Consider the following 13,216-nt stretch of genomic DNA (forward strand, 5'->3'; position numbering starts at 1 on the left):
TTTGGTAACAGTTTGTAGTGGACATGACATTTTAACACATTTTTCCCCAGTGTGTGCATAAACTCTTCATTCTTTTTTCCATTTTACATCAATACGCCAGTAGTGACCGGTTTTATAGTGAGTCACTGAATCACTTATTATCCCAATTCATTTGAAACACTGATTCAAGACCTGAACTCACTACTGCTTCTTGTTGCTCTGAGAAAGTTTGGAATTATTTTAATTGGTGGAGCAAACATAGACAAGACAGTGGCAATATATATATATATATATAAACTTATAGTTTATTGGAGTGTAGACAATCAATATCACACTCCTAAGCACGCTGTTGGTAATTCATAGTGTGTGTTCATGCTGGTACGATATTGTTATTGTCTTCACTGACACTGTTGCCACCTTGGTAAAGAAGTGCACTAACATTTGAAGGAATAACAATTATTTATTGAGGACAAAATTGTTGGTTGAGATGAAAATTAAACCACACCTGTGGGACAGTTGTAGTTTATGTAAAAGGTAATACAAACTATTTTCATACAAAGAAATAGTTAATTGGTTTTAGTTGATTTAGATCATCATGGTTTTGTAAAAAAAAAATTGCAATGATGTTTTAATGATGGATTTTCATTTTTTAAGATTTAAGTTTTCAGTATGGGAATGGTAATAATTAAAATAGTCTAAAAGTCTAACAAAACATTCTAAAATCTATACATAAGAAGCATTTGAAAAGACAAAGATGATAATGTATGTTTTCAAGATAGTTGTTTTCACTGTTTTTCACTTTTAATGTACTTCTAATAAAAGTGCTTGTAATTGAATAAGGTTGCAGTTTACCACAGCTGGATGAAATAATTGCTGAAGTTAAATTAAATTAACTTACAATTAGGCTGCTCCAACTGTGGGTCTGATTATAAAAACGTTATTTTTAAGTTGTACATGTTACAGTTCCAGGGACCCGCCAGATCATGTCACATGTCATTTCAGGAGGGGCCGGTTCTGCGGTTGCTGTGACTCTCTCTGTGATACTGACCCCTACCCCACCAGACACGGTCAGAATGTACACTTGCAACACGAGTCACCGTTTCCACATGCTTCAAGGAAGAAGCCATAAATTCACACCAAATGACAGCGACTGCATATGTCCTCTTAAAGTCAATTGTGTATCTAGAGATAGAGATTAAATTGTGTAACAGTGTAATGACTGGAGATAAATGTGGTCAGCACAAATCCACACACACACACAAGTTCATACAAACGTACACTGATCTGATTTAAGGTACACTATGTTCAAATGTTAATTTAGGTTCAAACATTCCTGCAGAATTTGAGAACCTTTTTTATTTTTTTAAATTCTATTTCCCAGTGAGTTCATATCCACAGAATACAATATAATTAATCTCTCTGATGACAAAGGAATATGTAAAGCCACATCCCATATACCTGAATACAAGTACAGTATGAATGGTATTTCAATTAAGCTCAGATAAAAGGTTGAGTTACTCAGCAACCAGAGTGGGTGTTTATGGGTGACACCAATGTGGATTGGAATCTAATTTAAAGTATCATGCTTGAATTTAACTGCAAGCTGCAGTCACGTTTGTAGGTGGTCGTAACCCCAGGATCCATATAAACATGACACACGCTGTGGTTGCTGTAAACATTTTGAGTGACACATTGATGTCTCTTATTAACTGAATGATGAATGGTACATGTTGTTAACTGTTACATAACATGCCGTGAGAACATGCCTAGTAAGTAATTAATTCTTCCGTCCTGCCATCAGAGTATACCACTGAGCAGATGCGTTGTCATGGAAACTGAATTTATCAGAGTATTACTAATAAACTTTTCATAGAGGTCACTACAGTGGACAGCTATTCAAAAAGCCATTTCTTGTGTATGCAAAGGTTTTGATTGCACAGTTGCACATCATCCTATACACTGCCACCAAGTGGCTGGCAAGCCATTGTATGTGGATGGCCAGCGGCCAGAAACGTCAGAAATGCCAAGTTGCTCTGGAATATCTATCCATTCATTATCCAAGGAGACTCTTGCAGGTAAAAATAATTAAATGTTGTAACATCAAGTAACATCTAAGGAGTCATATCTTGTTAAATTTTCCAAGTAGTTGGGAGGAAATTCTGAGTATTCATCTGTCCACAAAATTGGACATCATGCAGCTCTATTTCATCTACAATATTACTGTGACTGTTGTACTTGATCTGCAGTAACTTTTTTGGTTGTAATTAAATGTATTTGTGTTATTAGAATGTAATTTGCAGTTACTCGTAACATCAAACAAGTAATCTGATTACATAATGCATGATACTTGTAATGTTACTTTACTCGTAACATCAAATAAGTAATCTGATTATTACGGTACGCAATGCGTTACTTTTAATGTGTTACATTACTCGTAACATCAAAAAAGTAATGATTATGTAATGCATGTTATTTTTTTGAGACAGAGGGTTGATTGGTACCATTTTGAGGGATTAAACCGCATGGTGATTTTTGTGTAGGTATGACCCTGTATTTGAAAAATGTGTGATAGCATTAGATTCAAGGTAGTTTTTGGTTACGGAGGACGATTTTCAAACATATGTCAAGAAAAAGGATAAATGAATTTATCTTTAAATAAATTTTAAATTTTATAAAATTTTTATAATAAAAAATATATAATTTTTTTTAATACATTTTTAAAATTATAAATTTTTCTCTCTTGTAGTCACTGAACACCTTACCTTGAGGTAGGATGCTATAAGTGTTGATTTCTAATGAAAGCTACCATGGATCGGATGCTATCACACATTTTCCAACACTAGAGATGTGTACCTTCATGAAAATCAAAAAGAAATGTAATCCCTCAAAATGGTACCGGTAGCCCAAATTTGGGGTCCTGTCTCATGGCCTACTTGTAATGCATTGCTTTACTCTTAATCAAAAATTTAATCTGATTACATAATGCACATACTAGGAATGCGTCATTTTACTCGTTACATCAAAAAGTAATCTGATTACATAATACATGTTTCTTGTAATGTGTTACTTTACTCGTAACATCAACAAAGTAATCTGATTATGTAATGCATGATACTTGTAATGCATTGCTTTACTTGTTACAACAAACATGTAATCTGATTACATAATGCATGTTACTTGTAATGTTACTTTACTCGTAACATCAAAAAAGTAATCTGATTATGCAATGCATCTTACTTGTAATGTGCTACTTTACTCGTAAATATGTATCAAAAAAAGTTCAGATCTTGTTTTTCTTGCCCCAAGAGCAATAAAAACACACAGGAAAAGAAAAAAAACCTATCTGTGGTTATCTTAATTCATAGATGGAAGAATTAATCAAATCAGTTTGTGGAGGCACGGACAACTGACATTTGTGAACTGCAATGTCAATATTCCAAGCATATTTTGAAATGGCTTGGAATAACCGGTTTACTTACACAATGCAGAGACCACAAGGTTTAGTGCCCTCTGTCGGGCACATTCAATACACAAGAACCAATATACAATATAGGCAGCTCAATATACAAATTAAACATTATTACAAACATTACCAAATTGTTATTTTTATTTTTAATAAAGAACACCTTAGATTTCTGAGCCAGTTAAAAGCATAACTTTTAGCTTTATAAAACAATACATTTGCTTTTTAGCATCTCTACCACAGCACACATTTGAAACTTTTAAGATTGCTCTGCACTCTAGTGTTCATACAGCGGTATAGCGTCAAAAGAATTTGCAACAGAAAAAACATGTTGAGCGGAGACAGTAGAGATTTGAAATGTATGACACATGCAAGTACTTTAATGACATTACGCCCTCATCACAGAACTGGCCAAACACAGCTACAAAAATACTCTTTTCTACAAAATACTTCAATCTGTTATTTTAACACTTCATAACTGCATTAAGCTGACGTTAAAAGATCCTACTGATAGAAAAACAACAACAACTAAAACACCAAACAATAAAACATAGAAAGATAAAAACACAGAAAGGTCACAGTAAATAAATACAATTTAAACAATGATACAGATGTAAAAGAAGATGTAAAAAACAGCTACACTATGATACTCTTTGAAGTTCCTTCCATATGCAATGTAATAATCTTTTACTGTATGATCTTAAAAGGAGAATAAACACCAACAGCAAGCAAGCAGGAAATTTACAGCACATCCAGTGCATTATGTACAGAGCTAATATTATATACATACAGGACAGTTGATAAGACCAAAGTGATTAAGTCTTCGGGCTTTGAGAGTCATATGTGTTTTCCTGTGAGGAAAAAGAGAGGCTGGTCCTCTTTGGCATTAGCAGTCTGAAACTCATCGCTGAGACGAAACCGCCATTCGTCCTCCAGTTCCAGCCGAACTACAGTCTGACGTAGAGAGCTCCGGTTAGGACAGATCACACACAGAGTCGCCCCTGAAACAGAAAAGAGTAAATGGTTATTAAACAGAAAATCACTTGTCAGTGTTTTCTTTTGTGCTAAATAGACAGACAAATAGATACATTTATTATTTATCTCCCTGGTCTTTACCTTTCAGGAACTGGAACTTTTTGAGGAATCCAGGAGACACAAAGGAATCACAGAAGTATAAGAGGAGGCCACTGAAGAGCAGTCCAGTAGTGCTGAAGTTAATGGAGTGAGGTCTGGAGCTGACAAAGCAAACGGTCACCTGGGAACGGACACAAATAAACCACCAAAAGGTCTATTTAGAATCATGTGGAAGTGTGCAGAATAGGTCACATAGTAGCGATACAACAGCCACACCATGATACTCTTTGAAGTTCCTTTAAGTACCATGGGTGGTGTTACCATCTGTCACAACCAGTCTAGGGCTTCACGTTTTGGGAACAAAAAACAAAAAAAATAAAATTGCATTTTTTTTTCTGATATAAATTGCAATTGTAATAAAAACAAAACAAAAAAACTATCAAGTTGGCTGTGCTTATTTGTAAGGCTAATAATAATAATAATAATAATATTTATTATTATTACTAAATGAAAATATAAAAATAATAGTTAAGAAATATTACTATTTTATATATAGTACTGTAAAATAAAATTAAGAAAAAAAATTTATAACATTTAAGAAAAAAACTATATACGTTAATTTTAAAATACACAAAAAAAGTTTTAATTTCACTGGATACAGTGTTTAATAATTTTAAAATCTCAGAGAGCTCTTTTGTTGCAACAGCAGGTTTATAAGTGCTTCTCATTGCAAATTTAGGGAAGATGGTTGCCATTTCGTGAGATACTGTGAACTGAGCCGCTCCAAGACAATGAAAACACTGGATCATTAACACAGTGCCTCAATCTGAAACACGCAGTGAGTGCATATATTTATTTAAAGGGGTCATGACATGGATTTTTTTATTTTAATTTTAATATGTTCCTTGAGGTTCACTTATAATGTTAATGAAGTTTTCATTTACAGGCAAAGCATTATGAAATAATTTACTTACTCTACGGTTTGCGATGCAGCTGCAGTCAGATCCAATACAGTTGCTATGCAATACTGCTTCATCTTTCAACAAAAGTTTGTGTCTGTGGATCGTTTACAAAACAAAATGCTCCGAACAAACATATAATCCTCCGACACAATCCGGGACGCCATTAAAATAAACCATCCATTTATTTCCGACACTGGGATCCTTCTGAAGTCTGTACAGAGACACAAACGAGCTGTTTAAACTGGACGCGTCAAGCGAGCGTTCTTTAAAACCCTCTGATGGTCTTCAAAAAAAAGTCACACTCATGGTCTTCGGGGTCTATTGGACCCCAGACAACAACATTTAATTTTGTAACCGAACAATATTTTTTTTTTTTTACAAATATAATTTTACTCTGTTTATTAATGTTTTTACTCAACATTTGTGCAGTTTTTGGAGAATTTATGATTTTTTTTAAATTATTATAAATAAATAAATAAATATTTAATTAAATAGGATTTTTACAAAAAAACAGCATTTTATGTTAAATAAATTTTATAAAAGACCCAGATGTCTAACTTTCATTCCTGGGGATACCATGGATAATTTTACAAGGTTTAATGTAAGATTTTTGCCCATTTTTTGGAAAATACAGGTTAAAATTTGTAATAAATCACTTTAACCACTAGATGGCTATAGAGCTCCATTATATGCTATTTGCTATTTGAATTACTGAAAGATTTAGTTTCTAAAGTTGGATTCAGTTGGATTCATATCTAAATATTATAAAATCACAATTATAACAAAAATAAAATATTTTTTGTCAAAATTTAGCATTTTTTGTACTGAAAAAACACTATGCATGGTAAACTGCATGACTTCTGCAGACAGGGTTGGAGCAGGTTTGGCACTTCACTGTTGTTGTTGTTGTTGTGTGTGTGTGTGTACATTTTATTTTTATTTTTATGTGTACAGTGTCACCAATTTATTTTTGTGGTGGTTCTTCATTTTGTATGATTTTATTTGACAAATTATAAGACTTTTTATAGCCTTACAAATGTATTCCTGTGTGTGTGTGTTTGTGTGTCTGTGTGTGTGTGTGTTTGTGTGTGTATGTGTGTGTGTGCACATTTTCAATGCGTCTAAGTGTTACCAATTTATTTTTCTGGTGGTTCTGCATTTTAGATTATTTTATTTTACAAATGATAAGAGAACAGTTTTTATAGTCTGTATGTATTCCTGTATAAATGTATTCCTGTTTATGTGTGTGTTTGTGTGTGTGTGTGCGCCTGTGGTGAGCATGATAATTTTGGATTGTGGATGTTTTTTGCATTGTTGGAAGTGTGCCACTTTATTTCTGTCATTTCTGTCTATGTGTTCTACATTGTTTCTGATTTTGATGATGTTATTTTGTCTATTTTGATAGCGGGGTCCAATAGACCCCGAAGACCACGAGTGTGACTATTTTTGTCACGCCAACATAAAAACAGATATCATGAATTTTTTTCTTTTTTTTTTTTTTGTAGATCTAGAAAGTGTTGAGAGCCGTAGAAAGTTTCAAACCATTTGGACAAAGAGAACATTTTTTTTAATTTGAGCAAAAGTCATTTGGGGTCCAATAGACCCCGAAGACCATCAGAGGGTTAACTCTTCCATTTGTCCTGTTGTCGACAGACTCAAGTCCTTGGAGTATGTCAGAAACTGAACGCGCATCTGTATACTGTATCCAGTGTAGACAGCGTCAGTGATTATAATGGGTTCTATTTGCTTTTGACGCGATGGTCACATCCAGTGTAGGCAAATGTCAGCTGTTAAGCGACTGAATGCCAGTGGGCGAGCCTATGGTGCGATGATGTATAATTATTCGTCGATATCTTGCTCTGGAGGCAGTCATATGCAAATGTATGTAGATGCGGCAATATCAAAACGAGACGTTTTTGGAGCTTGATTAAATAAATGCTTTGTTTATATTGAGGACGCTTTAAGATATGAAACTTGCAGGATGTTTAAATGGTAAAAAGACCTCTTTATTTGTCAAAAGATCAAGGCGAATTTGATTTCTCATGTCATGACCAGTTTAAATTGTATGGTTTTAATCCAATGAATTGTGCAGCCCTACATCAGTCTACTATGGATTTTAGTATTAGTAAGTACCTCTGGGCCAAGGTTCAGGTAGCAGTCGACAGAGAGGACTGGGTGGCTGTAGTTTTGGGCACTGAGGGGGAAGAGGCGATGGCTGGTGTGCTGGAGGTATTTCTCCAGCAGTAGCTGAGCTGGTGTGGCCAGGAACAGGTGCTTGCTGTCTGGAGCACAGATGTACTGAGACGGCTGGATTGTGGTGGGGACATCTGTCATCTGTGGAGAATTCAGAAGAACATCAGAAGGAGTTGCATGAAATGTTTTGTCATATATCTATACAGTAAAATGGTTTTGGACGCTGGCTAGAAAACCACCTTAGTCTTGATGATGAAGGTACCGTATCCACCAATGGCGATCTGCTTCTTCATCACACTGAAGTTGTTGAATCTGCAGATGAGGAGTCCTGCACTGTGGACACGCAGGTTGAAGTCCACATCATCACATGTGAAACTATTGTGGAGAGAAAGAGGGGAAGATGTGAATATTTGGTAAATAATGAAGGAAAAACCAACCAAATTAGTTGGATATTCTCACAACTCACCGGTTCTGGTTGTACTGCACATTCTGTGTGAGGTCCACATTAAGTAGCAGAAAGTCGTGTAGGTGTCCACGCGAGAAGGGCTCTTTGTGTTGCCCGGCCACACCTCCACGACTGGACCACTTCCTCATCCCACATAAGCCATATTGAGTAATTTCTGGAGAAGACTCCATGTGGTGAAGAACCTGCTTCAAGGAAACATTTCTTTCTGTCCCTGTGGTACCACTGAAAAACATACAAACACACTACTTCAGACAAAATAGGGATGAATCTAATATTAAAATTCTGTTCCCATACTTTCTGACCCATTCATTTCCATCAGTCTTTTTTGATGACAGGATACATTTATTTAACTTTTTTTTTCTTTTAAATGTAGTTAATATTTATTTTTTGTTTATTATTAATAATAATAGAGATTATTATCCTAAAAAGTCATTTGGAACAACTAAAAATGACTAAATTACTAAAAACACAATTTCAAAAGGACAAAAAAAAAATATTGTTAATAATATAATAAAATAATATAATATATAGTTAATAAAAATAATATAAAATATTGAGCTGATAAAATGTAATTTCTAGCTAAAAACTACATATAAAAACAATAAATAATATATGTAATTAAATTAAATCAAAATTAAGCACCTTTTTGGATCAACATTGACACTGTTCCACATGACACAGGAATCATCCGCGAGGATGATGAAGGGCCAGACGTCTGGTGGCCGATTTCCATGCTCCACTCTCCGGCTCCGCTCTAACTCCAGGTTATGATGGGAAAGCTCTTTAATCAGAAAATGAGCTGCTCCTGAGAATGTGGGAGAGAAGGCAACTGTATTAAAAACTAACTGACATCAACATCAACAGATCAATTACACAGGATGAAAATCTACTGGTGGTTACCTATTCCAGCTCCATTAAAGACAGTGGGCAGGACAAGCATTATATGGTTGGGCCAGTATTTCTTGTAGACGGCCATCTCGTACTCTTTAATCACTAGAATGTGCAGGTGGGTGGCTCCTTCCATGGCATGATACAGATTAAACAGGCCGTGCTCATGGCGACCGGTGGTGGGTGTAAAAATTGGACTTTTGATAGCATCGGGACTCTGCAAACATCAAATCTAGCTTTAATCGTTGTTCTTGTAATTACTCAATTACATAGTCTGGAACTAGTCAAGCTTAGACCTTTTAGAAGACATTTACTAGTTTGTATAACAAAACTATGGAGTGAAAATGTCATTTTCATCATGCACTTATGGCAAAATTGGCCTCTACTAGTTGACTACTAGTCCGTACCCAATCAGAAGTAAGAGGCAGTCTCATGCTCTCCAACTGGCCTCCTGACTGGCTGAAGGCGAAGTGATGCTCTTTGGATTTGGGAATGATGAAGTAGAGCTGGATTTCATTTCCCAGTAGAAGATGAGAAAAGGTAAAGGCATGCAGGGTGGACTCGTACAGCTACAAAGAGAAAATCAACGTCCCAAAATATAGTCAGACCAAAATGCACACATTATCAGTGTTGGGGAAGCTACTTTGAAACTGTAGTTTGACAAGCTACAAGCTACTCGTTAGTTAAAGTAGTTAAACTACAGTCAAGCTACCCTTTTGGAAAAGTAGTTAGCTACACTACAAGTTACTATCAAAAAGTAGCTAGCTACATTGAAACTACTTTTGCTTTTTTTGAACAACATATATTATAAATAACTGAATAAGTGTCTGAGGAATGTTTTAAGTAAAATATTTAGTGTTTAAAACAATGCAATACAATTATGATTTTTATTGTTTTATTACACACAACACTCAAATATCTCAGACTTGTTTGTCAAAAGTGCAAAATTGCAACAAATACAACATTGCAAGAACAAAATATACATCCAACGTAAATTGCATGTATAGACTTTTCTCAAAAATACCGATTGTGAGATGGTTGCATTTTGGCAAGAAAATACATTGAACAACCGCTCACATGTGGCACTGACAATGCACGTTAAACTCGCTCACATGCAGTGATGTGATAGAGACCGCAGAATTTACTGTGAAAGAAGAACCTGAATCACAAGCTGCTTGTGAGCACAGTTCGGTTCGCTCTGGATCCAGTCACAACAAATCTATACAGCAATTTAATTAGATCAAAGCCTTTGTCGTGCGATAAACAAACTAAGATTACATTTTTTGTTCAACTGAAACACGATGGCGCAAACTTTAGTTTAGTGGACTTTTATGTTCATTACCAAACGCGGACAGATCATGGCGGTTCATTGTTATTAAATCAGAAATAGAAATTTGATGTAACATAGAGAGCAATAAAGCAGGATAATTAATACATTTTAAAATGGCCATTAATCACCTGTATGTGCGTCCTTAAATTTGTGCTTGAGATCTTCTGTACGTCAGTGAACCGTTAGCCGCAAGATGCGTGATTAAACAACAGGTGGCAGTAATGGCAAAACAAATTAGTTTGTAATCTAACAAGAAGAAGAATATCCTTGCATCGCGCTGATTCGCGCAGGCTCAACAAAACACAATGTAGCTTTTGCTCGCGCTACACCGCTACTTGCTGCAAAAAGTAGTTAGCTACTGGAAAAGCTACACTGTTTAAAAAGCAACTGAGCTACTGCTAAGCTACTGAAAAATGTAGTTAAGTTAGTAGCGTCGCTACTTGTAGTTAACTACTCCCCAACACTGCACATTATAATACAGAGTATACAGTAAGTGATAATGTAAAGTCAGCCGGTCCTTATTACCAAAATTAACCCTGACAGAATGATCACAATCTCAATGACGAATCAAATATTCAAGAGAGCTGTGCAATAAAGTGTATAAGACTCACCTGATACTGTGGATTGAAACCCATATACTGGTGACACTGCTCACAATGATGGTACGTGTTGTATGCTGCGTATTTAGAGAGTTTTATCCTTGCCGTTCGCCTGCGTAGATACACGTCTTCCTGCCTCCTGGAGTGTCCATCTAAAGCAATAAAGACAAAACAAACCATTTTAATAATACTAACCTACTTAAATGTCAGAATTACTACAGCAGGGCTCAACTAAACCAGATTGTCTTGATGGTCTCACCCTCTGAATTCAGAGTGAAGTCTGGTGAATAGACAGTGCTAATGTCCTCATATTTCGGATCATGGATGGTGTAATCAAAGGGCATCCCTCGCACAGTGTCTGTGTTGGGCCACAACGCAACGGGCTGATGATATCGCATCAAATCAGTCTCGCACTCTGGGGAAAAAAAGATGAATTATTTCACTGATACCTATAGGACACCAAGAGAGATTAAAGACTTCAGCGCTTAAGGATTTGAATAAAACCTGTGTGTCACAAATGTATAAAAAAGGTTTTACAATACCGGAACCGAATTAAGGTTCACATGTTTTTTGTACGTGTACCGAAACACAGCTGAATCTACAGTATGAAACATACACGACCAGTGTGGTCTGATTCTTGAATGAATGACTCGTATGAGTCAGTTCTTTTTAGTAATTCAAAAACATACAGCACGACCAGTGTAGTTCGATTTACGAAAATGAATGATTCTTAGGAGTCGGTTCTTCTCAGTGAATCAAGACCCAACAGCACAAACAGTAAAATCCAGCCGATTCCTGAATGAATAACTCTTACAAGCCAATTCTTTTCAGTGAATCAAACACATGATTAGAGATTCCTTTTTATTTCCATCCCTAATACGTACTGCAGTTGATGTCCTCCTCATCGTAAATGTCCACCTCCATCAGTCTGATCAGCATACGAGAGAGAATACCCAGGAACTGCAGATACGCCCCAGTCTTCCCCACCTGAACATGCACAACAATAGCCATTTTATCCCACCAGTCTTATACTGACACTGTCACCCAGTGTTCCAGACCCTCATTTACCTGTGGTGGCCCACTTAGCAGCAGCTTTCGTGGGTGGAAGTTATCAGTGCGTCCTTCAGCTCGGTTACTGCTGTCCATGTGGTAGGGTTTAGGGACCGTCCACTGGCGATAATACAGCGACTGCTCGGTGCAGGTCATCATCTTACTGAGGAGGGGTCTAAAGGAGCTGGCCCACTCTACCGAAGAGTGAGGGAGGAAGGAAGTGGACTTGGGAAGGCCACTGGAATCAACAGTGGTGATGAGGTCATAGACAGCCTTAGGGAGCAGCACTACAGGCGGGCGGCTGAGGTTGCACGCCCAGGAGCAGTTCTGCCGTAGAGGAGAGCCCCATGAGGACGAAGAGCCGGACGAGGTGGATTTGGATTGCCGCCTCTGGTTGGGCTGCTTTTCTGGATCCAAAGGAGTCCAGTCAGACTTTGGGTGTTGGGAGCCAGCTGGGGAGGCCTGGTTACCCAGTCTAGGGAGATCGTTGTTTACTATAGACCACCAGAGAGAGGTAAGGTCAGTGTGAGAGAATCCCTCAAAATACATGCTGCAAGTAAAAACCTTTGAATTCAGCAGTTTTGGGAACCATTCCGAAAGCAAAACCGCAGATCACTGTCCCAAGTCCTAAATCAGACACATTTCCCATGCTTTATTAGTATAAAAGTGACGTTAGGCATTTTTTCTCGGGATATCCGTTTATTTGATCAGTTTATCAGTTATTATCAGGAAAAAAATGTATCGTTTTTTTACAGGATGTTTTTGGAGTTAAATAAAATTGAAGGAGAGATGCAACAAGTACTTTTGTTAGATTTTAACTAAGAACCCAAAGTGTTACAATTAAAAGACAACTTTTGCCGACAAATAAACAGGGATATCTGGGTGCAGGTAACATGGAGAAAGTACACATTGTTTATTTGCATACACTACCGACATTGTAACAATAAAAATCTGGTAAAAAAGTTATCCTTTGATTTTAATTTTAAACACATTTTAGATAAATACAGATTACATGTTTTGAATGATTTGTAATGTCCCCGAAGAAAGAAACAGTTCTACCTATGTGGACATGCAGTCATTGAGGTGGTTAATCTCCATTTCCTCTTACATGATGAGACTTACAATGAAGAGATGCTGGAGTCTTGGAAGAGAATCCTCTTCTTCCTAAAAGCTGTGCTGAAGACTGTGTTAAAACACAGACGGCATGAGGCT

At 36.5% G+C, this 13,216-nt stretch overlaps 1 protein-coding gene across 1 annotated transcript in view; it reads right to left on the reverse strand.

The window, feature by feature from the left end:
• Positions 1-3,810: 3,810 nt before the first annotated feature.
• The window catches only part of greb1 (growth regulating estrogen receptor binding 1), a 35,689-nt gene continuing 26,283 nt past the window's right edge, over positions 3,811-13,216 (reverse strand). The window contains exons 21-32 of the mRNA XM_056266347.1: positions 12,023-12,498; positions 11,839-11,941; positions 11,214-11,369; positions 10,967-11,106; positions 9,433-9,594; positions 9,038-9,242; positions 8,780-8,942; positions 8,138-8,359; positions 7,911-8,046; positions 7,612-7,812; positions 4,559-4,697; positions 3,811-4,443 (exon numbers count right to left, since the gene is read on the reverse strand). Of these exons, the coding sequence (XP_056122322.1) occupies positions 4,280-4,443; positions 4,559-4,697; positions 7,612-7,812; positions 7,911-8,046; positions 8,138-8,359; positions 8,780-8,942; positions 9,038-9,242; positions 9,433-9,594; positions 10,967-11,106; positions 11,214-11,369; positions 11,839-11,941; positions 12,023-12,498 (2,267 nt within the window). The 3' untranslated portion in view covers positions 3,811-4,279. The remainder of the gene's footprint in view (positions 4,444-4,558; positions 4,698-7,611; positions 7,813-7,910; positions 8,047-8,137; positions 8,360-8,779; positions 8,943-9,037; positions 9,243-9,432; positions 9,595-10,966; positions 11,107-11,213; positions 11,370-11,838; positions 11,942-12,022; positions 12,499-13,216) is intronic.

This window comes from Rhinichthys klamathensis, unplaced genomic scaffold (genome assembly GCF_029890125.1).
Source record: "Rhinichthys klamathensis goyatoka isolate OS25496 unplaced genomic scaffold, OSU_Roscu_1.1 h1tg000247l_1, whole genome shotgun sequence".
Lineage (NCBI taxonomy): Eukaryota > Metazoa > Chordata > Actinopteri > Cypriniformes > Leuciscidae > Rhinichthys > Rhinichthys klamathensis.